We start from the raw sequence: 27,966 nt of genomic DNA on the forward strand, positions 1-27,966 counted from the left end.
CATCTGCCCATTTCCTGTCTTTGCCAGAATCCCTGTACCTGGTCAGGCCTTAGGAGCATAAAAGTCCCAGAAAGCTCACATAACAGACTTCTTTCCCCAACTACCAAGTCTTAAAGGTTATGACTGGTGATGAACACAGAGCCCACCACTTCTTCCATCTGTCCACACCCCATTATGATCTGTAACCACATTCATTATCTCCTACCAAGATGACCACAATAGCTTTCTAAATGACCTCTCTGCTTGTGATTCTCCTCTCTCTGATTCATGTTGCAAACCACTGCCAGGAAAACCTTCGGGAGCCTGTCTGATCCATGACGCCTCCAAGTCAATGGCTTTCGATGGCTCCTATTGACATCGAATCAAAAATACAGAGACATTTGAAATCCTTCACAGTATGACCACAACCAATCACTCCTACTTATTAATGAATTCTCTAGTTAAAGTGGACCCCTTGTTGTTCCTGAAAACAAGCTCTATGTTTTCTCACCTCTGCTCACTCTGTTCCCTCCATCTGGAGCACCCTCTCCACACTTCTCATCTATCACAATTTTTTTAAGGCCTATCTTGAATGTTACCTCTACCACAAAACCTTTGTAAATTCTTCCATTCAAATGTTGACTGTCCTCCTTTTGAGTGTTTCTGACTCTCTTATGTCATTGGATAGAATAATAGGTATCTATGCAATTCTGCTCATGAGCTGAACTTGATTATGCAACATTTAGGGGCTGGGATTGCAACTTGCTCACCACCACTCCCTGAAGCGTTGTGCACAGTGCTAGGTGTGGAGAAGATATTCAGAAAGGAATCTGTGAAGCTGAATGGGCAGTAAAGGGAGTGGGTGTCAGACCTTCCCAGGGGCCCATTAAACTGCAGGAGGAAGCTGCACGGTGTTCCTGTCCCCTTGGCCCATACGTCTGGCATGGACAAGACACATGACAGAAGACAAACATGTCATGATCACAGAGACTGGAGAAGACTCCATATAACCACAGTCACAGTTAAAGACCAGACTTTGGCCAATGTCCTACTTAGGGTATAACTCTTAGCAAATCCATTAAACTCCTGGTAGATGGTTTGTGAAGGAAAATCATTAGTTGAGATTTTAACTTGGGCCAATCTTGTATGGATCCCTTCTTGGGTTGGTAAAACATGGGCCATGCCCCCTTACTTAGGAAATTTGAACACATCATCTCTAACTGAAGGGAGTAGTCATCATAATAAAGCAAAGAGACTGCAGTTCAGACCAGCAGATGCATTTAGTTGGCAACAAAAGGGCCAATAGATCATAATTAGTGGATTTACCAATTGCCTTTCCCTAGGGACCGGCATTGGCTTTGCAGGTCTTTATCCACAACGTAAGGGCTTCGGAAACATAACTCAGCCCCTTGCCCAACCCCAAACATGCAGTGATATCCAACAAACAGCATCTGTTTCAAAGAAACACCACCTGTCCAAATGGAAAATCAAGCATCGAACCACCTCGCTTTATCAGAGTATTTGTTTCTGGAGCAGGAGACAAAAACACCATTCTGTCACTAACACAGCCTTTTAATGCTCTGTAGGGACTCTGGCCTGGCTTCTGCCAAGTAGACTTGGCAAGTTATAGAGGAACATTTGGGCCCTAGCTATCAGTTCTCTGACCTTCTGAGGCAGGGCTGGGTGATCTGCCTTGGAGGAACCTGGAGCTTTTTCTAAGTAGCCTGAGAAGGGAGCGAATGCTCTGCAGGTGTGGTGAGATTTGGCTTTATGGAGACCAAGTGGTTGAGGAGGACTGCCAGGGAGGTCCTTTTTTCACGCAGGCACAGGCATTAAGCCTGGAGCACATCCGCCTGTGAGGGCAGCAAAAGCCCGACCTTTTCCAGGGCAGAAGAGAAGTTTGTACCAATGCCTGCCATGTACTGAAGCAGCTTTCAGTAGTGTAAACACTTCTAAAGAGCTCACAGCTTTGTGAATAGCTGAACAGTTTTTTAAAAATTATTTTCTATGATTCTAAATAATTTGAAGACAAAATCAATTCCCTCTGTCACATCATCTTTAAGCACATATAAGCCACTTCTCAATGGGGACCAGAGGACACATGTACTGCTCCTTTGCTCTTCTCCTCGTTTTCCACCTCTGCCATGCAGAACGGTTTCCGGGGATCACAACAATGGATCTAAGAGTGCTGGAGCCGGCACATGTGTCTGTGGCATTTGGTTTGCCACGACTCTTTGGTATTTGACCATGCCTTGGGGAAACAGCACCATTTGGAGCACGTGAGGCAGAGATATGATAGAATCACAGCTGGAGTGTGTGCGTGGTTACTCATATTTTCTGTAACCATTTTGCAATGGTGTGTTTCATGGAACCTCTAAACTATTGGTTGCTAGAATGATTCCTTTTAATGCAGAGATGAGAAACAGAATCTCATAGAGGGAAGAGGGATCTTCACAGGCCAGAAGCTCATGGCCCTCTTAGGATGAGCATTAATCTTTTCTTTTTGAGTTAGGAAGCCCCATGGCCCTCGTAAAGGTTGCCACTGGAGAGAAAGGAGCACTGGGAGAGACCTGGGAGCATGTGGCCTTCAGTTGGGTATTCTCAACTTGCACATCAACTATCAGTAATTTGTATTTGGAATATGTTCCTTTTCATTTCTCTTTCCCTTTCTTTTGCTTTTTTTTTTTTTTCAAAATCAATAACAGGCTTGTTATGTCTTGCAAAGATTAAGCAATAGAATTAGGTTTATCTTTATTACAGCATTGAATTATTTTCAACATTTATTTCAGCAAGAATCGTTGGGCACACGAAGCCCATAAAAGCAGTGTTACTGCTCCAAGAAGTGGTACTTAGTTCATTGAAGTGAACATCCACTATCATCTTTTGCCTTCAGGATGGTGAGTGGATGCTCTCGGCTCTGCAAGTCTGCTTTTTGATTTTTGAGTTGATGGGTATTGTTTTGCCCATGGGTAGGTACCAAGAACCTGGCCTGAGTCCAGTCTCCTGTCTTTAATGGCACTGTCAGTCATAAAGCCCAGTGCAGCATTAGAGTAAGTTATCCTTTCTAAGTTGCCCCTTAGAGTAAGGGCTCTGTAGTCAGACCTCCTGGGCTTGAAATACGACTCCTTCTTTATTGGCTGTGTCAGCCTGGTCAGGTAACTTTAATTCTGTGCCTCTGTTTCCTCATCTGTTAAATGGGGATAATGGTACTTCATAAGGATGTTATGAAGATTATTTGAGATAATGCACATACTACAGTGTGTGACATGTAGGAGGCACTCACTCAGTGGTAGCTTTATTATAGTGGAAAGTCATTTGAGTGCCTGATGGCCTGAGTTTTAGGCTCATGTTACTCAAACATCCAATATTTTCTGTTTGTCACCTTGTTCCAGGCACTTGTGTGTGGGATGGGGTGGCAGAAGTACTCTTTTCACTGGACAAATTGTGTCATCTCTCTGCACCTTGTTTTCTTAACTTTACATCCCAATATTTAGAACAAATGATGTCCTTGACTCACAAAGCCTTCAGTAAATTGTAATACCGCAGCATCATTAATGTTCCTGGACCCGTAAGAACTCATTCTCTACTTTGGGCCTTTCTAGGGTGATGTTCTATAAGTTTCTGAGATAAAAGTCTCTTCTTCGCCAGCACTATCTTCTGGATGCCCATTGAACTTTGCCTAAACTTATACAAAGAGTCTCTTAAGTTCTTCCAGGCAAAAATGCCTGATTGATAAATTACCAGGCCATTTGGTTTTCCTTCACTAGGTCACTTTCAATTATGTCTATAGTCCTACAGATACCTTTATTTCCTAATTATTGGACAATTACTTAAAATTCTTCAATATATTTTCATTGCCCTTCAAATAAGGACAAAAATCCTTTACAAAATCCTTCTCTACTTAATTCTCCAATCTCAGCTTAACCTTTTCTCCTTTTTATTACCTGTGACCCAGGAGCACTTGGTTTCTTGTAGTTCATCAACTGTACCATGATTTCTTGCTTTAGAGTCTTTGCGCATGTTGTTCTCTCTGCCTGGACTGCTCTTCTCTTCCCCTCCCCTCACTTCACTTAGTTAGCTCTTATTAATGTGTCAGATCTCAACTTGAAGAAAAGCAACCTTGGAAAAGTCTTCTCGGCCATGTCCTGCCCATTCTGCACACCAGATTGGACTGTGTTATCTCTGGGTATGTTTGAGATCTTCTCCCTGTCTCTTGTTCTGCAGTGTCAATTGAATCAGCTGATGATTTTCATCTATTTATCCTGCTTGGGACTCATGATTTTTGAATCTGAGCATTTATATTTTCCATAAATTCTGGAAAATTCCCTTCAAATATTGCCTCTGCTCCATCCTCTCTTGTCTCCATCTGGAACTCATAAAAGATGTACGCGGGACTTTGTTTTCCTCTTTCATGTCTCTTAACCTCTTTGTTATAGTTTCTATCTTTTAATCTCTCTGTGTGATATTCTGGGGAATTTTCTCCAATTTTTGTTTTCCACAGTGTAGTAATTTTCTCTTTAACTTGGTCTAATTTACTGTTTAACCCTTCCATTGAGACTTTACATCAATGACTACATTTTTTTCTTTACTTCTGTATGTTCTAATTGGTATTTTCCAAATATGTCTGATCTTTCATGATAGTGTCTTTTTCTTTTAAAAATGTTTTTGATTACTTTTATGTCTTTAGTTGTACTTCTGACTCTTGCTCATGTAGACTGTCACATAATTTATAACTGCCCTGCTTAGGGCAGCATCAGAGTAATCAACTTATGCTTTTCACTCTGGTTTTGATTTCCTTTTTCCTTTTTGGCCTAGTGATTTCCTGACTTGCATTTAAAAGCCTATTTGTTATATCTTTATCTGGCATATCTAGGTTTTTTTTTTTTTTTTTTTTGCTGAGGAAGACCAGCCCTGAGCTAACATCTATTGCCAATCCTCCTCCTTTTTTTTTTTCCCCTTTTTCTCCCCAAAGCCCTAGTAGTTATATGTCATAGTTGCACATCCTTTTAGTTGCTGTATGTGGGACACCACCTCAGCATGGCCGGACAAGCAGTGTGTCGGTGGGCGCCCGGGATCTGAACCCGGGCTGCCAGTAGTGGAGCACGCGCACTTAACCGCTAAGCCACGGGGCCGGCTTCCCATACCTGGGTGTTTTATAGTGGGGATTTTGTTCTGCCATATTGCTGGAGGTAGATGTTCTCTAGGTCTCCTTTTATAGACTATCATAGTGACTGCCATAATTGTCATGAACCATTAAACAGTAAGCATCTGTTTTATGTCTGTCTTCCCTGCAAGGTTGTGGCTCTATGGGGACAGGGACTATGGCTGACTTGCTCAAAATTGTATCTCTAGCTCCTAGCCTTGTGCCTAGAACATTGTAGGGCTCAATATTATTGAAATGAAAGAATGAAGTGGAGGCAGATGTGGCCCCAGATGTCACATCAAAATGGACTAGGAATCGCTCTCCATCCTTTTGCAACCTTTTGTAAACATTTATCACCTTTCCTTGAACGCTACCCTTCCCTAAAATGATTTAATGCCTCATGTAATTGACATCATGTCTCACAGGTGACTTCACAGTGTGCTGTTTTCAATTACCTTCTATATAGATTATCCCATTTGAACTCATGATCACCTTGGACCTAGGAGGGGTGGGATGATTATCCTCTCTTTACAGTTGAGGAAACTGAAGGTCGAGGAGATGATTTCTCTAACCTTCTGTAAGACAGTCAGTAGTACATTCCAGAATTAAATCTAGGTCTTCTGACTCCAAGTCTACAGGACTTTACCTTAGCTGTTTGGAATGAATACCAGAGCTTCTTTACGGGAAAGTAAAGTCCACTTTGCTTCTTTACTGAACTACCTGTTGCTGTTTCTGCTTGCTAAAGAAAGCAGTATCTGGGAAAGAACAGGTGCTGCCATTCATTCGGTGTTATTTTTGATTTCCACAGCCAGAGTCTAAGGACTCAAACTACTTGATTTTTCATTTGGACAATGTGCTTATGTTTCTTTTGAGATAAATATTACAAACCACCTTCTGTCAAAGAATCCAGGTTTCTGGAGAACCCTGTTCACGGCCTAGTTGGATGCAGGGGTGTCTGGTAAAGGATGGTGCGTTACAGATCACACGACAGAAACACAACGCTTATTGATGTTTAACACTTGGTGGGGTAAGGCGAGGCGTGGGGAAGAACACATGGGCAGCGACAGTCATAGCAAGCTGAGGCCCCCGGGTCAATTTCCAACCTCAGGGTTGAAGATCTCAGGTGGCTGGAATCTTCCAGGCCCACAGGTGTCCAAGAAGAGCCCTCTTGACAGCTCGCACTGTGGTATTGGAGCCACGTGGCAGACACAGCAGCTTCATTCCTGAGATAGGGAGGGGAGAGGGAGTACCAAGGAAGCAAATCTTGGCTACTTACCTCAGGGCGGACCCCTTGGGTGTTGCAATGCCATAGCCTTTGGAATCCAAGTTACCTCCCACCTTCATGGTGTCACAGGGTTTCCGCTGCTCAATGTACTCATTCATGGTGGACTCCAGAAGGTAGGCATATTTGCCTTTGGATTTTCTCACTCGAATCATCCCTTCCTCTGTGGTCCGCACAAAAACTGATGGTTCCGCTGACTTCATGTATGTCCACATCTTCTCAAACACGGCGATTTTAGACCTCTGACAGGGGACAGGAACAAAGGTGGAATTAAGTGCTGGCTGTGCTTGGAATTGAGGTGGGCATACACACTAATGAAGAGCTGAGTGTAGCTTGATCACACATTCAAGCGCGAGATTAGCTCAGGAAGAAACAAATTATGAGTGATTGCAAAATAAGAGCCTCTAATTAGTAGCAGTAGATTCCAAAGTACAAATATCTTGCAAATACAGAATGAACAGGATAGCTCAGAATCTTTTAATTACTGCTGGAATAATTATATTCCTCTTAAATACGGGGAGAGTTAAGAAAGTGGGGCCCTGTCTGGGTTTTAAAGATATTAAAAGAACCTATCTATTGTTCAATAAGGCCATACTCATATAGCCCAGAAGAAGTGGAGAGCTGACAATCAGTGGAATCTAATTTCATTATTAAAGGACATCACTGAAAAATTTATGGAGAACGTGTGCCAAGTTCCAGTCATCCCATATTACAAGACCTGCCCTCAGAATGTAAATTGTTGACTGATAAAGCTAATAACTTGGGACCTAATATTGTTGTCTGTTTACATTTCAAAAGCTTCTAGATCTAGCCAAACTGCTTTCCTCATTTCCTCCTGAGCTCACTTGCGGCCCTCCTTCCTGACTTTGCCTAGGCTCTTTACTCCACTTAATATAGGCTGATTCTCTCCAGCCACATGCTGTTCATCATTTCACAGACTAGAGCAAATCCTATATATTCTGAGACTACTTCAGTTCCCAGGACAATAGTTCTCAAACTCTAGTGGTTACAAGAATCATGTTCAGAGATTGTAAACATGCAGATCCGCCTGTTCAAAACCCAGAGATTCTGATTCAGCAGGTCTGGTGTGGAGCCTAGAATAAATCATATTCTGAAGTTCCCAGGTGATTCTGATCTGTATGGCATGTATGGCGCTCACTTTGAGAAAGAGTATTGTGAGGACTGATATTCCTCTAGGACACAGTGTCCATGCACTCACTGGATGGCCAGGCTTGGCTTCTAGGATTGAGAGTCATCCCTACTTGTGCACAGGTCTCAAGTATGTGGATGCCATCTGAGGGTAGGGGACGTCTTCCCATCTGTGGGTCCTTTGCAGAGTCTAACCTTGCACATAGTAGGCTCCTAGTTAGGGCCCACGATCCAGCACCACAAATCAACACTCTCATCTAAGATGCTCTTCCTAAAGGGTGTCCTTTCCCCAACAGGTAGGTGTATTTTAGGGATACTGATGTCTGGCTTTTGAAAATGCTTCGTAAATGAACAAATGTTAAACACATACAAGGGACTATTTTTTTAAAGACAGTTACTACTAGAGTCATGCAACCTATATAATCTAGTGGTTGATATATTGATTACAGATTTATTTAATATAAAACTATCACTATACATGCAATATATCATTTTTCTTTGCACAGAAATATCAGGTTTGCTTTCTTGATATCACATCAAGTGTTGGCAAAATATTAATAATGTAATTAAGTTGTTGTTTGAGCCAACTGATCTATAGAGATATTTGGGCCCAGGAAAATTCTAGGTCTTAAGGAAAATTAATGGAGATAGTTACTAAGAATTGCAGGGAGGCATTTGATAGAGTAAGTCTTAAGTTTTAATAGTCTATAATTTGATAAACTAGAGGATTTGTTTCACAGTCTGGTTTACAATCTGGAAAGGACCCTAGACTAAGAGTGAGGAGCCCTGGGTTCTAGTCTTAGTTTTGCTCCTAACTTTCCCCATCTGCTCCATAAGGAGTTTGGGCATGGTCACCTTTGAGTCCCTTGCTAGTTTGAAATATCTAATCTTTACATGAAGATACATTCATTGTTCAAGCAACAACGTCAATGTGAGAAAGAAGAAGGAAGAAAGGAGAAAAGAGAGGGATGATTTTAAAGTTAGAGGAAGCAACACCCAGAACTAATCATGGCATCTACAATGTATGGAATGTTCTCTTACAGGAAGCAGGGAAATGTACAAATTCAGCCGTGACCAGATTTGCAGATGATCTTCCGGGCACAAAACCAACAAAACACACAGCAGGGCAATTGCAAGATGCAATTTGACCTGACAGGATGGCCACGGCAGGGGACTGGGCTGCTGACAGGCAGAGCTGAAAAGCCCTCTGGGCAATGGTATGCAGAAATTAATATGTCCTCTCAGCCTCACCCCAGTGCCCCAAATGCCAAGGCTGTGTTCACAGTCACTTGGAGTGGACTATCAGGAAAATCTAATCTCCAGGAATGCCAAGGCAGCATGAGTGGCGGGGAAGATTGGAAACATACTCGGGGTATTTGTTCTTGGATCTCTCCTATTATCTGCAGCTCCCACGGCCCTCCACACATCTTAGTTAAACTGTCAATGGAGGATTAAGTGACTCTGGGTTAGAGCTGCCAGGAAGCTCTGGGCTGCCGTGGGGACTAGAAGCCAGATTTTTCAGAGACTGTGGTAGAAGAATTCTTGTCTCACTATTCCCTTCTTCTGCCTTATGGGCGTGGTAGGTGACCTAGTTCACCCACCCGCCAAAGTCCTGGTGGGATAATTCTCAAGGTCAGAGTCACAGAGATGGAAGGGCTCATGGGACATATCTTGTAGTGCTCTCTTTTTACATGTAAAGAAACTGAGGCCCACAGTGTGGCAGTGCACTGTCCAATGGCATGTGGCTTGTTAGTGACAGAGCCAGGAGTAAAAACCTGGTCTCCTGATTGTATACCTAGTTTCCGCGGCAACCAGCTTCCTCCCTCATTTTAGGCTTTATATCTTACTAGCTGTGAGACCTTTCTGAACCTCAGTGTTCCTCTCCTGACGATGATGATGGTACACACTGCACAGTGTTGCCATGGAGATTATCTGAGAACAAAGGTCAAATGCGTAACCCAGTGCCTGCCACATGGTAGGTGTTCTATAAGTGGTGCAATCACTACTGACAATTATGCCAGTTCTTCAAGTTTTACTGTAGGGTAGGAATGCCCGATACATACATGGCTGGCTTGGTACTAGCTTTCCTAAATATGGTAGATGTTGATATCAACCAAGGAATTCTTTTATACTGAGCCCAGATGTGACATCATCATCCCTCTCAACAAAGAACTCTAGGTAACCACTACTGATCAGTCTGTTAGTACGTGAACTACAACGTATTTGCCACCAATGCAGTGGGCCTGGTTAGGACACAGAGCTTATAGAATACCAACTGCTTCGATTCTAGATTCCTAACTTTGTGCTGCGGACAAGAGACAGAAATATGTCAATTGACATAGTCAGTAACAGAGAACTTAGAAGTCTTAATTAGTTGTGCCTCTAATTAGCTAGCGTATGCCCATGTTCTTTCCTGGGCCTCCGTTTCCTCAACTATAAAAGGGAAAGTTAGACTAGACTTGCCCATAGGCTTATCTGGTAACCTGAGTAATCTTTTAAAAAACATTCGTCAATTAATGACACTACCCCATTAGGACAGTGTGGTTCAGCATCAAGAATACTTGGGTTGGAATGAGGACGCTCAGATTGTGTACCCACCCTTGACACTGGCTGATGAATTCCTTGCATCTCAATTTCTTATCCACAAAGTGGACACCATAATCCCTGTTCTGCTGTAGATAATAGGTGAAACATAAATGAGACAATGGATGTGAAAGGGCTTTGGAAACCGTGACACGCTAATATATGGGGGATGAGCACATAGGTTTATAATGGGTAAGTGAATTGAGTGGTTCCTCCACTGAATCAGCAGGGGCTGGGACACAGGACTGGCTTTATGGACAAATATCAGGCATCTCCTTTGCACTTTGGTTGCAGGCTAAAAATGTCAGAGAATTGTAATGAGATTACAAGTAGTTTTTCTTCTAACTGGATAGGTAAGCTTAAACAAGTTATGTCTCTCTCTAAAATGACACTATGACCAAGGGACCTCTAAGTTACCTTCTGGATGATTATAGCCTTGGAGCCTGGATCAGCCCTGGTTAAGACTTTGGTCCCTTTCCTGCCTGTCATACAGAACGCAGAGGCCATCATCAGGGAACTGAGCACATCGTCCCGTGGGTTCACTCAGGACCTGGAGTTTGCTTTGGGAAGTTGCAGTGAGAACCAGTGGGTCTGCACAGCATCCCCACTGTCTTGCCTGAGGCAATGCAGAGATTTGCTCTCTATTCTCCTTCTGCCACTTATTAGCTGTGTGACCTTAGGCAATTACATTTACCTCTCTCAGCTTTACCTATAAAATGGGAACAACAAATCCCTAACACACCTCTAATGAGAGGATTAAATGAGATAATTCATGTAGGGTGTGCTTAGCATGGGACTCAATTCACAGTAAGCGCTAAGTAAGTGGTAGTAATTGTTTATTATTTTTATTTGATCAATATATGGTAGTTCCATGTGCTGTTTGTTCAACTCCCAGGATGAACATGTCTAACGTCCAGGAAACTACAGGTTTTCCTGGTTCTGGGCATTTGTTCAAGTTGTTCCCTTTGCCTAGAATGTGATTAGCCTACCCAGGTCTGACCTGGTTGCCTGATGTCTAGAAATGTTTACAGGCTTATCCTTCGTGGCTATAATCCCTACCCTTCCTTCAAGATGGCTCTGAAATGCCTGCGCCTCCCTGAAGTCCTCATGGGAAACAGAGCCTCCACTCACTGTTCTCTGCTTCCCTTGTATTCTAGATGCCTCATCCCTATTAATCTCATAATGACTCTTGGAGATAGACATTCTTCTGATTTTATAGATGAGGAAATGGTGTCAAAGAGGCTAAGTGCCACAGAATGAGTCAAGGATGGAGGCGGGTTATGACCTTAGGTCTGGCTGACCCTACGCTTGGGCTGCTAAGCTCCCTGCTCCTCTGCCTTCACTTGCTGCCTCCAGCCACAGACTTCTCCACCACCTCCACTCCCACTTCACATTTTCCCTCTCCTGGCACTGTTTAATAGATCACCTATCCAGTCACTGTTTCCCATATACCGTCTCCTTATGCATCAGGTCTCCAAGAAGGGAACGTAAAGTCCATCAGGTCTGGACCTTGTCCCTAGCTGTTCCTAATCAATTACTAACTAGAGGTAAGGTCCTTGCAGGAGCAGGGAGGGAATTATATGTCATATCCTTTGCAGTCCTTGGAGAACTTGGCACAGATTGGCATATGGAAGGAGCTTAATTCAATGCAAGAGATTTGAGGTTTCATAAATATGGAAATGCAGATTTCTCAGGGATCTGTAGAAAGCTCAGAAATGTTCTGAGTTTCCCTAACTTACACTCAGTTAAGCTGTTGCCCTGACTGCCTGTAATCTCATGCTCTTTCAGGAGAAGGATATGTTGATGACAGTAGTGGTTCTCTTTTGTGCAAGTGCCTTGGGACAAGAGATGTCCCTACCCTGAAGAACTCCTTAGTGGATCCTGCTTCCAGCGTTCCGTAAGCGATTTCCGTCTGCTTCGCTAGGTCCTCGGCACTCTCGATGGGAGACACCATCCTCTCCACAGTCAGGAAGGCGGCCAAGTTGGCTGTATATGAAGAGATGATGATCAAGGTGAAGAACCACCAGACGCCACCAACGATGCGACCAGACAGGGACCTGAAGGCCAAAGAGAAGAGATGTCAGAAGCACAGACATCAATTGCAGAAGGCTATGTGGAGGGGCCAAGGGCCAGCCTGAGCCCTGTCAACACAGCTGTCAAGCCCTATTGCACCCTTCTCCTCTGTCAGCAAGATGTGAGAATTCAAATGTCAGAGACATTCTCCTCCTCATTTTGTTCCTTATCACGGATAAAGACCTGTGGGGTTGCTGACCTTCAGGGGTGACAAAGCCCTGCAGGTACCTATTCACACTCAGTTTCACACATACATATACATCAAGACACATGCGAACAAAGACACAGATATATCAACACATGCCCACAAAATTACAAACACACAATAAACATTCTGTTACATGCAGTTACATATATAGTACGCCAAATGTTTGTGCATACATATACGAATGCAAACGAATTTACACACATGATGGGCACATTTGATCATGCCCAGAGATGTTTTCAGACTGCCCTTCTGTTATTGCCCTTCTGACTGGCAAAGGCCACCAAAGTGATGAACTGCAGGAAGGGAAGGGAGGACATATTGGAAATAAATGAGAACAGCAGCATTCCAGCCACTTTGGGGAATGTCGCCATTGAACAGAGGCACAGTTCTTCCCCCACCACAGAGCAAGAGAATTGGGCTGAAATAGAAGACAAAGGATATTTTGCTCCAGATTAAAATTGCAAATATGACAGTCACACATCAGGTGAGAAATTTATCCTTGATCTTATTGTCCTATTCTCCTCTCTTCTGCCTAAAACAATGAACAGAAACAGGACAAGTCAAGAGTTCCACTGTAATCTTTCGTATTTGTCTAGGAGATTTCCAAGTCCAGGGCTTTCCAAAGATACTACAAAATGATTTAGATGTCATAGGGGGATGATTTTATGTGGTGGACATGGCATCAAAGCATGCTGAAACATACAGTGATAAAGTTATTTGCATTCCATTTCTCTTTCCATCCTGCTCATTTTATTAAGGAAGTGTCATCCTGGAGCTATGGTACCTTTAAGCCCTTTCTAACGCATACTCAGACAGCTCAAGCTCAGAGCCTTCAATAGGTGACAGTGCTTAACTAGAACCTAATACTTAACAGCCAGAGAAGTCACCAATCCAACCCACGAGTTTTACAGATAAAGAAACTCAAGAATCCTAAATCATACTGACAAGCAAGCATACTGCTGGCTTGCTTGATTGTTCTACACTGTTTTTAAAACCCTGGTCAACCACATCTGTGTTATTCCCTCATTCCTGTGATCTCCACTTTGTTTCAGTTTCTTGGAGACTTTCTTTTCACTCTAGGCAGACAGTGCTCACTCCAAGAAATCCAACAAATACTTGTTATTCCTTGCTATATGGAAAATAATGTTCGTAGATGATTCACATGAAGAGGGAAATAAGAGGCTTGTTCAAAGGAATGAGACCAGGAGAGTAGAGCAAAGCTATGTCACATGAAAAACAGCTTCAGGAAGAGGGAACATTTTACCAAAAGAAAAGACTTGGAGAGATGTGTTTACTGAAGTGCTGACATGAAGCTCGTACCATGTGACGTAATTTAGGAGCATTTGGCAGAAGTTCCAGGAAACAAACACTAACTAAATACGAGGAAGATATTTTTGATGGGCAGGGTAGTGCAACAACGACTATCCTGGGGGTGAGAGTGAGTTTCGCTATTTCTGAAAATGTTCAAGTGGTGGACCATTTACAGAGATGTTGTACTTGCTGCCTACTCTTGGTGCTGCATGGTACCAAGTGCATGGTACACAAGCAAGACAGAGGAGGGGTCAAGCATCATGTGGGGCCAGAGACCAACTGCTTCTCCTCACATTCCTCCCATCTCTGAGATTCTGTGATTTGAACTTATAGGTAGACCGGGATGCATGGCTTCCATTAGGCAGTCAAGAAAAATGAGATACATAGAGGCAAAATCACTGCCCTGACACCCTAAGACTAGTACCCTGTTGAACTCAAAATCACACTAGTCTTTGGATATCCAGTCCAGTGCTCTTTTCACCTTAGGATGTGGCAAATACAAGTGTCCAGGCCCGTGTGAAGCTGCTACTTTTCCAATTCTGGATGACCACAATGGCATGTGACTAGACTTCTTGCCTCCATTCAGCCCGCTATCCTTCCACTCCTCTGCCTAATCAGTTCTCCACAATCAGCCTGTGATCTTTTTAAAAATATTAATTGTATCATGTTTCTTCTTTGCTTAAGACCCATGAAAGCCCTCCTCTTACACTTGGAATAAAATTCAAACTCTTTGGTACCCTCAAGACCCTGTGTGGTCTGGCCCCTGCTTTGCTCTCCAATGCCATCCCACAATATGCTTTCTATACTCTGGTTGCACTGGGTTCTGTTTTGTCCTTCATACCCAAAAGGCTCTCACCCTATCACATGCTGCTCTTTCCCCTGATCAATGCGTCTACCCTATTCATCCTTCAGACCTCATCCTAGTCATCACTTTTTCAGCATTCAAATGTTAAGACCCTCAGAGCCCCATGCAGCTCACATCACAGTTGAAATCTGACATCTGTTTGTGTGACTGTTTGACTGTCTGTTGTTCCCCTAGACCATAAGCTCTAGGAACCTTATATTTCTCTCGTGCAGTGTTGTATGTCCAGCCCCTAGCACACAGTAGCCTTCACTAACAAGTGACTGTATGAATGCCGCCTCTCTCATAACCTGGCAGGTCTGTGCACATTGGATTCTAAAGACCAAGAATAGTTTTCAGGGTCGGGGCCAGGAGAATCCAAACCTGTTTATGGCCCAGGATGTCTGGAGTCCATGGCTTCAAACCAAGTGTTTAGGATGGCTACCTCCTTTTCCAACAATACTGGACTGAGAGACCCAGCTGTGGTATCCCAAGTTGGGGATCATTCAGTGAAGCACAAAGTCCTCCCAAGAAAGTTCCAGGCCTATGGCTCTTTCTTCCCTGTTCTCCTTTAATTAATATTCATCTGCTGGGTGTTGAGAGCAGCTTACCCTGTACGGTATTCCCCACATCCCCACCTACTTAATGAAGAGACCAAAGAAAGAGTCTGTTGCTTAACAGCCAGCAACTGTCATCTGTGGCATAACTGGAGGTCTGGGGGAAGAGGATCTTCAAAATGTGACCTGATTCCAAATGCTTCATGTGCATCTGATCCACCGGATGGGGACTTGAGTGTGAGGCAATCCCCCACCTTCAGTTCAGAACTGGTACAGGCAAAGCTGGGCCTCGATCCAAGAACTCTGAATTTTCCCAGCTCCACAGCAGAGGCAGGGAGCTGGAGTTATTGGAGGCTGAGACTGGGAATGAGAGCCTTTGCTCTTTCACTGACCAGCCCCATAACCGTGGCCAGTTGCCTGTCCCGCTGGGTCTCAGACTTCTTCCTCTGTATAATGGGTGACACCAACCCTACTTCACGGTGAGAAATCAAAACTTTCAGAACTAGTAAAACTCTTAGTCCATTCTTTTCCTTTAACTATCACAAGCTATTGGAATTAAAATGGCGGAGGGGAAAGCATTTTGAAAAGTGCTGTTGAAATGAGACATTATTTTTATGATGATGATTATGGTCCCAGGGAGCCACAGGGCAAAGCAGCACTTTTCTTAGTAGGGAAGGAACAGCTGTGATCTGAACCCCTTGGAGGTCTGCCTAGTCACCTGAATTTTATTAGTCTTGTAACTTGGCATATTGTTTCCCAAAACTCCCTGGTTGATTGAGGAATCCCTTATGTTCCTTCAGAATTGGCCACAACTTCTATGGTTTGTTGGACCCTCTATCTCACTTGAACTTCATTTATAGTCCTATAGTCCTATGGGGTGGATGGGAGATGATTTGTTGGACCCTCTATCTTACTTGAACTTCGTTTATAGTCCTATGGGGTGGATGGGAGAGGGATGAATATCTCCATCTTGGAGATGAAAGAACTGCAGTTAAGAGATGTAAAGTGACTTGCCCAAGGTCACACAATGAAGCAATGGCAGAGCTGGGACTAGGAACCAGGACTTCATATTTCCCTTCTGGTACTCCATCCACTATGGAACATTACCTTCCTCACCAAATTCTGATTCACTTGTAGATGGGCATGGACTTCCTCAACCCGTGATGCCTCCATGATGCCGGATCACAGCCAACACTCACTTTTTGTAAAGCTCAGTGAACCTCTGGCATCCACAGAAAGCAGTCTGACCACCACCATCCACTCCACAGAATGGGAAAGCTGTTTGTATTTGTTTTCTATGGCCGCAGAACAAACCATCACAAACGTAGCAGCTTCTAATAACACTCATTTATCATCTCATAGTTCTGGAGGTCAGAAGTCTGAGTTAGGGTATCTAGATTCTCCAGTCAGGGGCTCACCTGGCTGAAATCAAGGTGTTGGCTGGGGCTATGGTTCTCGTCTGGAGCTCAGAGTCCTCTTTCAAGCTCACTTGTTTGTAGAATTCCTCTCCTTGTGGTTGTGGGACCAAGGTCATCGTTTCCTTGCTGGCTGTCAGCCAGGAGCTGCTCTCAGCTTCTAGAGGTTGCCTGCATTCCTCATCATGTGCCCCTTTCATCTTCAAGCCAGCAACAGCCTGGCAAATCCCTCTCATTCTTTGAATCTCTCTGACTTCCAGTAGCTGGAAAAAACTCTGCTTTTGAAGGGCTCATCTGATAGGGTCAGGCTCACCTGGATAATCTCTATATCTTAAAGTCAACTGACTTGGGACTTGAGTTACATCTTCAGAATCTCTTTACAGCAGTACCTAGGTTAGTATTTGAATGACCATGGGACAGGAACCTTTAGATACATGTGTATTATACTATTTATCCATTCATTTTACGAGCATTACTTGTATGGCAGGCACTGTTGGGCTTTGGGGAGATAGAGGTGAATACACCACAGTCTCCCCCTTCCATGGAGAAGACGGGAGGGCAGTGTAGCCTAGTGATTAAAACAGGCTTTTGAGTCAGATACCCTGATTCTCTGTAAAGTGCTTAGCACAGTGTCTGGAGCATAGTAAGCACTTGGTAAAGCCATCATCACCATCTTACATAAATATCATAAACAGTAATTATAGTACTATCTTAATTATGTGACAAGTAAGAATGGAACACAGAAAGGCTTGCTAATTACCCTGCTGGCAGAGGTCAGAGAATGTTACCGAGGAGGAGAAGCTTATGCTTGGTTTTGAAGTATGAGTAGGAGATTGCCAAGCAGAATAGGTGTGGGAGTGGGAGAAGGCACAGTAGACAGACGTAAAAAGGAGGGGTTAGTGGAGTTTCATGTCCTCTGTAAACTTGCCAACTTTTGCCAGTAGAGCACTGAGCAACCCCTTCTGTTTTCCCCTTATACCACGGTCATTCTGCTATTACAGTTCTAACCACGTGGCTGTAATTATTCGTTACCATGACCATTACTTATGGTATTTATTGATTAACAAGGATGATGATGGGTTGAACTAAAACAGAGCCCACAAAAAGTGGGAGTGGCAGGCTGAGTGAAGAGATGAAGAGATGAAAGTGATAAGATTTGGTGATCCATGGGAGCAGAGGTGGAGGGAGAGGAAAACACTCAGATGACAGTTCCTGCCTCCTGGGTACATGAATTCCGACATGGTTTTGGGAGTTAGATGTGGGCTGCAAGCTGTCTCTTCTTACAAATGATGTTTTTTTTCTTTTGTTAACAAGACACTAAACGTATCATTGAATGCATAACTTGATGCTGATGGAAGATGGTGAGGATCTGATTGGACCGTTCTCTGGGTTCTGACAGTTAGGCATTTCCTGTCCTGGTCATGGGTTAGAATTCACTGCAGGCTTTTTTATATGTACTTCTAATCTCACAGCTTGGATTTGTTGCTTTAGACTGGGGATTGGTTTTGGGCTTTTCTTTTTCTGTAAAAGTCCAAGTCGTAAATATTTTAGGATTTGCGGGCCTTACCGTCTCTGTTGTACTCGTGCCTCTGCTGTTGTGGTGTGAAAACAGCCATAGACGATAGGGAAACACGTGCATGTGGCTGTGTTCCGACAAAACTTTAATTACAAAACAAAGGGAAGGCTGGGTTTGGCCTGTGGGCTGTAGTTTGCTGACTCCTGCTCTCAATCCTACCGTGAACCTCAGAGACCTTTGATCTGCGCTAATATGCAACAGTAGTCAAGAATTTTCTTTATCCTCTATCCTGTTATTAGCACCTCCACACAAACAACAAACACCAGATAACGTTGCAGTGATTCATTTGACAATTACTTTTGTTCTCTCCTCAGGGAGAAAGTAGAGGACATTGGTCAAGAGAGCCAGCTCAGTGGTCAGACAAAACAGGATGGAGCCCTGCCTCGTTACTTATTGGTTGTATGACTTTGCGGCAAGTCACCAAATCTCTTTCTGCTTGTTTCCCTACTAAATGGAGTAATAGCGGTAGTCATCTTAAAAGTATTCTTCAGAATTAAAAAAGAAAATACAAAGGAAGCATGTAACGCAGTGCCTGGCACAGAGTAAGCATTTCAGGATGGAGGTATGCAGACAGTGTGAGGAGCAATGACCTGGCTGGAGATGGGGGAGCAGGTACCAGGGCCAGGGGCCTTCAGGAAGCAGATCCTTGGGGCTGGTGTAGGGAGTGGAAAGTTATCAAACAGCAACCGACTTTTGATCCCATCAACCTCCTCTCCAGGACACCTCTGACAAGGAATTGGATACGAACATTCTTCTTTATTTCAAAAGCATGTCCTGCCATCCCCAAGAGGAAGGGGACAGAAGGGATACCTCCTGTGTGCCTTTATTCAGCTGAGCTCAAGAGGTCACTGAGCTCAACCTATTTCCCTTTGTCATCTGCTTCAAATGGCTATTTTTAAAAAGAAATGGAAACAGGGGTGTGAAGGCAGAGGCTCAGATGGCCCACCTCTACCTTACTGGGAGAAAAAAAGTCCATCTTGACTAATTATTGAGCTGAGCTATGTTCAGAGAGAGGTTCACTTGGTACCGGGCACTGGGGTTCCTAGACCAGGGTACACAGCTCTGCCCAAATGCAACAATTGCACTGATAAGGCCACTTCATCCAAGACGCTGTGTCTATGGTGGCAAATCATCTCATTTGTCACCAGCGGCAAATCACTGAGCACTTCCCTGGCAGAGCTGGAGTGATTCATTTTAATTGCCTCAGCTGCCGGTCACTGTGTTCCAGCACTCCAGCAGGGGGAGGGCCCTGGCCTCCTGTGGTGAGTCCCAGGGGGAGGGCGCTGGGTTGGGGGGACGACCAGCTCCAAGGAAAGCCCAGTGCTCTGTAAGCTAGCGTGATCTTCCAGCACTTGCAGAGCTTTGTGTCCAAGAGGGGTGGTCTTCCATCCCTATTGTTTTTCCATTTAGGTAGGCTATGGGAGCGTAGTGTAGGCACAGTGTGCAAAAGAATGGAGATAGATTGATTCATTCGTTTTTTAAAATTTACTAGTTCCTTGGTTTACTCTCTAAATCTTGTTTTCCACACCTGAAAAGGGAGATAATGAATTCCATCTCGTGAATTGTGAGAATTCAATAAGTCATGTCTTGCACTTGGCACAGACACAGCAAGCCTCAAGATGTCACCTGTGATGATGGTGATGATGACGATGACGATGATGATGATGATGATGATGATGATGATGATGATAATGATGATGGTTTCTTCTGGAAACACTCCTCTTAGCCTCTAGGCCCCACACTCTCCTCAGTCTCTTCCCACCTTGCAGGTTGGTCCTTAGTATCCTGTGCTGGTTTTTCCTTTCTGCTTAATCTCAAGCTCTGGTTGTGCCCAGAACTCAGGCCTCACCCCTCTTCCCATCCCTGTCTACAGTCTTGCCCTAGGTGGTCTCCTCCAGTCCTGTGACCTGTCTCTGTAGATGCTGACAACTGCCAAATCTAAACCTCCAGTCCCTCCCCCGAATGTAACTGATTTATGCTTCTCCATCTTCCTCATATAGGAAATGGCAGCACTGTCCATTTGAACCCTGCTGTTCAAACCACACAGCAGGTAGATATTTCTGACTTGTCTCTTTCCCTCACCCTCACCTCCAGTTCATCAAGTCCAATCACCCCCCCATAGTCCCAGATAACATTCTAGATACTAGATATTAGTATCACATGCATCTTCTCCTTCTCCTTGTATAACTCACATCCACCCAATAGCCAGAGGGATCTTTTTAAACTGTAAATAGGATCATGCTGTTCCCTAGCTCTCGTAAAACCTGTCACACTTAGAAAGTAAATTCCAAATGCCCTACCAAGGTCAGTCTGATCTGGCCCACCTCTAATCTCAGCTACCATCTTTCCTGCTATGGCTCTGCTCCAGCCTCATTGGACTTCTCATAGTTCCTAGAACACGCCAAATTCTTCCCCACCTCAGGACACTTGCAATTGTTGTTCCCTCTGCCTGGAGCTCACCTCCCTGAAGTTGTCCCAAACCTGTCTCCACCTACCTTTCATTTTATGCTCAAATGTCACCTCCTCACATATACCACTCTAAGAATTGTCTCTGCCACCTATATCTCTTTCACCTTACTTGTTACCTTTTCTTCATAGCACTTATCAAAGTCTAAAGTGATCTTTATATAATTATATATTCATTTATTGATCGGTTTATTCACTTAGATTATCTGTCTCCCTCCACTAAAATAGAAGTTCAGTGAGGGCAGGGGTCTTATCTGTGTCATTCACTGCTATATTCTTGGTACCTCACATAGCGCTGGGTACATAGTAGGTGCTCAGTGAACATACGCTGAATAAATGAATCATGACACAATGTTGAGTGAGGACTGACTATGTACCAAGCCTGAGAGGAAATACCTAAGAATTTTCTTCTCAAGGAAATCAACTTAATGGAAAGAATGGGACCACCACAAAAGCAACTGTGATACCTCAGCTGGGGTGAACAGCATGGAGAATCACTGATCAAGTGATAAGGAAGTGCAGAGGGGGAAAAAGCCGTGTCCAACTGGGAAAAATCTGGAAAGATGGCATGGAAGAGGGGCTATCTAATTGGAATATGCAAGGCAGGCAGGCTTTAAGCATTTTCTGAAATAGGAACAGCCTGTGCTATGGTGTGGAGGTGGGACGAGAATGTGAAGAAGCAAGAACTTCGCTTTGCCCAAATGTACTAACCACCTGGCAGCCACCATCCTCTGAGTGCCTACTCTGAGCTGGATACTGCAGAAGGTACTTGATATCCATGTTTCTAATCCCCATCACTCTCTTCAGGCCAGGCAGGCATATCCCCTTTTGATAAATGAGGAAACTGAGGTTCATATAGATAAATGTTTAATTAAAGTCACAAAGCAAGTGATGCAGCTTGAATGTGAACCCAGATCATCGAATTCCGATGGTGTGATTTCATTGTGCTGAAAGTGGGTCCAGCTTGGAGCAGGACCACTGCCCTCATCTCTCAAGGTTTACCTTCTCAGGTCCCAAGCACCACTTACCCAGAGTTCCTAGACGCAAAGGAATATTTGGCATCATACTGGTGTTAAAAATGGGATTTGTTCCACATATATTTTTGGGTTTAAGTTCTTAGAAGAAGCCATTCTCTTTTTATAGCTGGCTGCCTGCTGCCCAGCCCGTAATACCAAAACGTATGGTTTTCCTGTAGCCAGAGCCCTCTCTAAAGTTCCTACTATTTGCTGATCTACTAGCTGGTTCCGAAGTGAGATGGGTTCCAAGCGCCTGGGTCTCCCGCCTCAGTGGGCCAGGTGGGGGCCTGAGTTGTCATCTGTGGCCCAACATACCTGGCATTTAAAGTCCTTAGAGTTGGCAGCATACGTAAATGTGTGATATTGTGGGTTTTTTAAAAATAGACCCGGACTCATCAGCAAATGGGAGATAAAATAACAACTCTTGCTTCTGCTTTAATTAATGTTTGGTTCGTTCTAGCTCAAGGCACGTATTAAAAGGGGCTATTTTACCTAAAATAACCAATTGAAAATCCTCTATTTGCCAGGCATTTTTTCACCCAACCCAATTCCCTTCATGCTCAGCCCCTCCCTCCCACATACCCCCAACCGTGCTAGCAGGGCAGCCCCGGAGGCAGGGAACAATCTCTCTTCCTCTCTTCATCCCAATACCCCCCAATCATTTCATCAAAGGGACACTCAGCTCTTTATGAGACAGTGAAGAGAATTATTAAGTAGGAGTTCCAAAGCTATAGAGCCCTCCTACTCCTGCCCCTGCAATTTATTAACTGTGTGACTTGGGGCAAGTTATTTCACATCTCTGAGCCTCAGTTTCCTCTACCTATGAAATAGGGATAATAACAGGAACAACCTAAAAGCATTGTTGTGAGGATGAGCTGTCATGTGCTTAGCAGGGTACCTGGACCAGAAGAGATACACGGTAGAAGCAGCTACTACTACTCAGAAATGAAAGATGACACGGAAAGAAGTTTTCAGTATGCTGTTAAGTGAAAAAGGCAGGTTATAAAACAGACTATACTACATGGACCCCTTTGAAAACTCAACGTTGGCAGAGATAAGTGTCTGGAAGGATGTAAATGAAAAGATATTACAGAAGTCATCTAGGCAGCTGATCATGGGCTCTCTTTCTTTTACACATTCTCACTTCCATTTCCTGGTTTTCTAAATGAATACCTGTAATACTTATAGTAAGTAGAAAACCTAGAACACACTGGTTAAAATTATGGACTATGGGATCACCCAACCTGGGTTCAAATCCCAATGTCTTCTTTTACGGGCTGTGTGACTTTGGGAAAGTGGCTTAGTCTCTCTGAGTTTCAGCTCACTCGTCTGCAAAATGGTGATAACAATAATACCTCCTCATGTCAGCCACTAAGTATTGTTGTTGTCCTTTCATCACTAATTTGGTGGGTGGCAAGGAATCAGGAAGAAGGAAGGAAGGGACCAATATAGATGGGGAAGTGAAGGAAAGTCTCTTTCAGAGGGTGAAATTTAAGCTGAAAGCTGAAGGTTGAGGATGATCTAGATGTGTGAAGAACCTAGAGGAACAACATTCTAGACAGAGGAGACAAGAAGAACAAAAGTTCTGAGGCAGGAAAGGCTTCATGTGTTCAAGATCATTGGCAGCATAGGAGGAGTCTGGAGAGTGAGGCAAGAACAAGACAAGCAAAGCCTCTGAAGCCAGGGCATAGACTCTGGATTTAATGACCAAAACTGCAGCTCCAAGTGCCACTTCCTCCAAGAAGCCTGCCTGGCTGCTGCTTCCCATCCTCACTTCTCATTTCTCTGAACTCTTCTACTTTTCCCGTCAGTACCACTCCTTGTTCTGCTCTTTTTCACACTGTTACCTCTATATTATCAAATCATTAAGGGATTTTAGATATCTTCATAATTCCCTATAACCTAGTGCTATCTCAATATTTGTTGAGTGATTATGAAACTCCATAAGTAGGCAATTTGTAATGCTTTCCTCTGAGCTACCTATAAAGAAAATATTTCTTAAGCTAATTAATAGCAAAAACATGATTGCACAAGGAATCATTTATTCTGAGTTAGTAAACTGATTTTAAAAACTTCAGAAGCACCCATTTTTGAGAAACTGGTATCTCAGATATATCCATAATTCTTACACAGTCATAAACTCATGTTCCCTCAGCATCTTTGTTCTGCAAAGTGGTTGTCAAGAGAAAATTATTGCATAAAGTTAAAATAGTAAAACAGTTTCTTTAAAAATATTATAAAAGACTGATGTTCTCACAAATTTAGACAGGCTCCCACACTCTTGGTGAATCTCTATTGTAACTTTGCCTGAATTATTATAGATATAGAATACTAACTTCGGGTCTCTCCCCTATTCCCTCAGGAGTCCTCATCAAGAATGTCTTCCCTCTAACAGGGACATAATTGGAGATGCAGTTCGCTATGGGCTTGCTCAGGCCATGCATGAGTTGGAAGAGGCATTAAGAAACCTTCCACTTCATCCTCACCCTCAGCAGATGGGAGATGATCTTCCTCAGTTCTCGAACAGACATGGAGTTCTGCTCATCACCGAGATCTGGGCCCTAGTGTCCACTTCTGCAAATGTACATTAACCTCTGTGCTCCTCATACATTCAATGAACATGGTGTTATCTGTCCCATTATTCATGGGATGAGTGGTAGGCAGAATTCTAAGATGGCCCATGACCTCTATGATTCCCCCAACCCTCATGTAATTCCTATGATTATGTTATGCTCCACCACAAAAGGAATTTTGCAAATGTAATTAAGTTGACTAATCAGTTGAACTTAAGACAGAGACATTATCTGGGTGGCCCTAATCTAATCACATGAACCCCACAGAAGAAGAGTTTCCTCCAGCTGGAGGCAGAAGAAGTCAGAGAGATCCAAAGTGGGAGGGATTCGATGTGAGGGAGGGTCTCCATTGCTGAGATGGAGGGGGCCATAGGGCAAGGATCTGAGAGTGGCCTCTGGAAGCTGAGAGCCATCCCTGCTGACAGCCAGCAAGCAAATGGGGATTTTGATTCTACAGCTGCAAGGAATTGAATTTTGCTAATAACAGAAATGAGTTTGGAAGAGGACCCTGAGCTCCAGATGAGAACTCAGACAGCCGACACCTTAATTTCAGTCTTGTGAGAACGGGAGCAGAGAAACAATCACACCATCCTGGACTTCTGACCTACAGAACTGTGAGGCAATAATGTGAGTGTTGTTTTAAACTACTAAATTTGTGATAATTTGTTACACAACAATAGATAACTAAAGTATGACTAGAAATCACTATGCAGTGTTCTTTTATTTATTTATTTTTTTTGTGAGGAAGATCGGCCTTGTGCTAACATCTGCCAATCCTCCTCTTTTTTTGCTGAGGAAGACTGGTCCTGGGCTAACATCCGTGCACATCTTCCTCCACTTTATATGGGACGCCGCCACAGCATGGCTTGCCAAGCAGTGCATCGGTGCGTGCCCGGGATCCGAACCGGCGAACGCTGGGCTGCCACAGCGGAGCCCGTGCACTGCGCTTGCGCGACCCGGCAGGCCCCCTGCAGTGTTCCTTTAAACTATCTCTGTGTCTGCTATTTGAGGATGGCTGCAATAAATCCCTACCCTATGGTTCTCTTCTGGCTTCATCCTCCACTTTTCCCGTTGATGGTCTCCGGATGAAGTTGTGGTTAAGAGTAAAGACTCTGGTGTCAGCCTCCTTGGGATCAAAAGCCATTCTGCCAAGAACTAGGTGGTGACCTTAAATAAGTTACCTAACGACACTAAGTCTCCATTTCCTCACCTACAAAATGGAATGTGGTAGGCAGAAAACTGGCCCCCCAAAAACATCCATGCCCCAATCCCTAGAACCTGTGAACATGTTACATTAAATGGCAAAAGAGATTTTTCAGATAGAATTAAGGTTAGGGACCTTAAAGCAGGGTGATTATTCAGGTGGGCTCAGTGTAATCACATTGGCCGTTAAAAGTAGAAGACAGTTGGTCAAAGAGACGAGACAGAATAAGAGCCAGGAGAGATTCCAAATGTGAGAGGGACTTGATTCTCCATTTCTGTGTTTGAAGATAGAGAGAGGGCCAGGAGCCAAGGAATGAGGAAGTTAGGAAGAGCCCTTAGCTGAGACCCAGCAAGGAAACAAGGACCTGAGTCCTACAGTCACAGGAATTCAAATTTGCCAAGAACCTGAAGGAGCAAGGAAATGGATTTTGCCCTAGAGCCCCCAGAAAGGAACACAGCCCTGCCACCACCTTTATTTCAGCCCAGTGAGACTCATACTGGATTTCTGACTTACAGAACTGTAAGGTGATAAGCTTGTGTTGTTTTAAGCTGCTAAGTTTTGTTATGGCAGCAACAGAAAACTAATACAGGGATGTTGTACAGAATAAATACATGTAAATCATGCAGGACAGAGACTGGCATATAGTAAGTGCCTAATCCATGATATTTTACTGTTTTTATTAGCCATTCACTGCTCTGGCCACATTCATCTTCCCTGTCCACTCTGAATATTTTCATTCTTGCATTTCTCTTCTTCTTGCTTTCCTATACATATATATATATATATATATATATATATATATACACACACACACACACACACACACACACACACAGTCACACGCCACATAATAACGTTTTGGTCATCAACGAACTGCATATCTGACAGTGGTCCCATAAGATTAGTACTGTGTAGCCGAGGTGTGTAGTAGGCGATACCATCCACGTTTGTGTAAGTAAGCTCTATGATGTTCGTACAATGATGAAATTGCCTAACGACGCATTTCTCAGAACGTATCCCCGTCAAGTGGCGCATGACTGTGTGTGTTTGTGTATATACATATATCCTTATAGATCCTCTCCAACTTCAAAATCCATCTCAGATGACATCATCTCCAAGAAGATTTTCCCAACCCCTTCAGCCAGGTGCAATCCCTTCCAGTGCAGCACTTTTTGTTCCCTTGCTAGCCACCATGTTTATTTAAACTCTAGGTTGTATGAAAGGTTTCTCTCTTATTAAATTCTATATGCTGTGATAACAAAAGATCCACAAATCTGTGCTTAAAACAACAGTTATATTTCCCTCTTTCTTCTTTTAAATTTTATTTTATTATGGTAAAAACACTTATGAGATCTACTCTTAAATTTTTAAGTGTACAATACAGTACTGTTAACCATAGGTACGATGTGGTACTGCTGATGTCTAGAACTTATTCCTCTTGCTTAACTGAAACTTTATGCCCATTGATTAGCAGCTCCCTATTTTCCCCTCCCCCCCATCCCCTGGCAGCCATCATTCTACTCTTTGATTCTATGTATTTGACTATTTAGACAATTTATATAGGCAGAATCATGCAACATTTGTCCTGTGACTGGCTTATTCATTTAGCATAATATCTTCAAGCTTCATCCATGTTGTCACATATTGCAGAATGTTCTTTTTCTTTAAGGCTGAGTAATATTCCATTGTGTGTATATACCACATTTTCCTTATTCATTCATCCATTGATTGCATTTAGGTTGTTCCACATCTTGGCTATTGTGAATAGTGCTGCAATGAATATGGGAGTGTTAATATCTCTTCCAGATCTTCATTTTAATTCTTTTAGATAAACATCCCAAAGTAGGATTGCTAGATCACATGGTAGTTCTATTTTGAATTTTTTGAGGAATGTCCATAACTTTTTCCACAGCGGCTGTACTATTTTGAATTCCCACCAACAGTGTACAAGGGTTACAATTTCTCCTTATCCTTGCCAACACTTGTTATATTTCACGTGTATTTCTTGTTCATGCCATATGTACATGGCGGGTTGGGTGGGAGATCTTTTCCCCTCACCCTCCTTCTGGGGCCAAGACTGACAAGGCAGCCATCACTGGGAACATTCCCAGTTGCATACTGGCTCTTAAAGCTTCTTCCCAGTAGTGACACATGTCACTTCTGTTCATATTTCATTGGCCAGATGAAATAAAATGGTGGCACCTAGCATCAGTTTGAAAAGAGATGAGCAATCCTACCCTGTGTGCAAGAGGAAGAGAGCTGGGTATATCTGGTGGACAGCACTCATGGCAACCACAAGTTCTCACCCACAACAATCCTCTAGGAAGAAGTTTTCACTTAACAGTCACCATTTTACAGATGAAGAGCTTGAGGCTCAGAAAGGATAGTGATTGGTCATGTTTTCTAAGTCACAGGGTTGGAACTAGGACCCAACTGGGTCCTTCCAGCCATCCTCCATCTCTGCTGCAACTCTATTGAGCGCTGTCATATGCCTGATACTGCTGGGGACGCAGCAGAGAACAAGCTGTCTTCAGTCCCTGCCCTCATACTCATAGTCTACTGCTGTGCCCCATTCTCTTTCCAGTCCTCC

General features: G+C 43.5%; 1 protein-coding gene and 1 long non-coding RNA gene across 4 annotated transcripts in view; one reads left to right on the top strand and one right to left on the bottom strand.

Moving 5' to 3' along the window:
* The window catches only part of LOC147917215 (uncharacterized), a 192,995-nt gene that overhangs the window by 146,400 nt on the left and 18,629 nt on the right, over nt 1–27,966 (top strand). The window contains exons 4-5 of one of the 2 annotated variants that reach the window (XR_015551928.1): nt 11,925–12,901; nt 23,962–24,799. This is a non-coding gene — a long non-coding RNA (uncharacterized LOC147917215). The remainder of the gene's footprint in view (nt 1–11,924; nt 12,902–23,961; nt 24,800–27,966) is intronic. The other variant, XR_015551929.1, reaches the window with a different exon arrangement.
* The window catches only part of GRIA1 (glutamate ionotropic receptor AMPA type subunit 1), a 294,076-nt gene that overhangs the window by 33,240 nt on the left and 232,870 nt on the right, over nt 1–27,966 (bottom strand). For both annotated transcript variants that reach the window (XM_004428620.3, XM_004428621.3), the window contains exons 12-13: nt 11,995–12,193; nt 6,399–6,646 (exon numbers count right to left, since the gene is read on the bottom strand). In XM_004428620.3, the coding sequence (XP_004428677.1) occupies nt 6,399–6,646; nt 11,995–12,193 (447 nt within the window). The remainder of the gene's footprint in view (nt 1–6,398; nt 6,647–11,994; nt 12,194–27,966) is intronic.

Source organism: Ceratotherium simum, chromosome 4 (assembly GCF_057802395.1).
Source record: "Ceratotherium simum simum isolate JZ-2026a chromosome 4, ASM5780239v1, whole genome shotgun sequence".
Classification (NCBI taxonomy): Eukaryota; Metazoa; Chordata; class Mammalia; order Perissodactyla; family Rhinocerotidae; genus Ceratotherium; species Ceratotherium simum.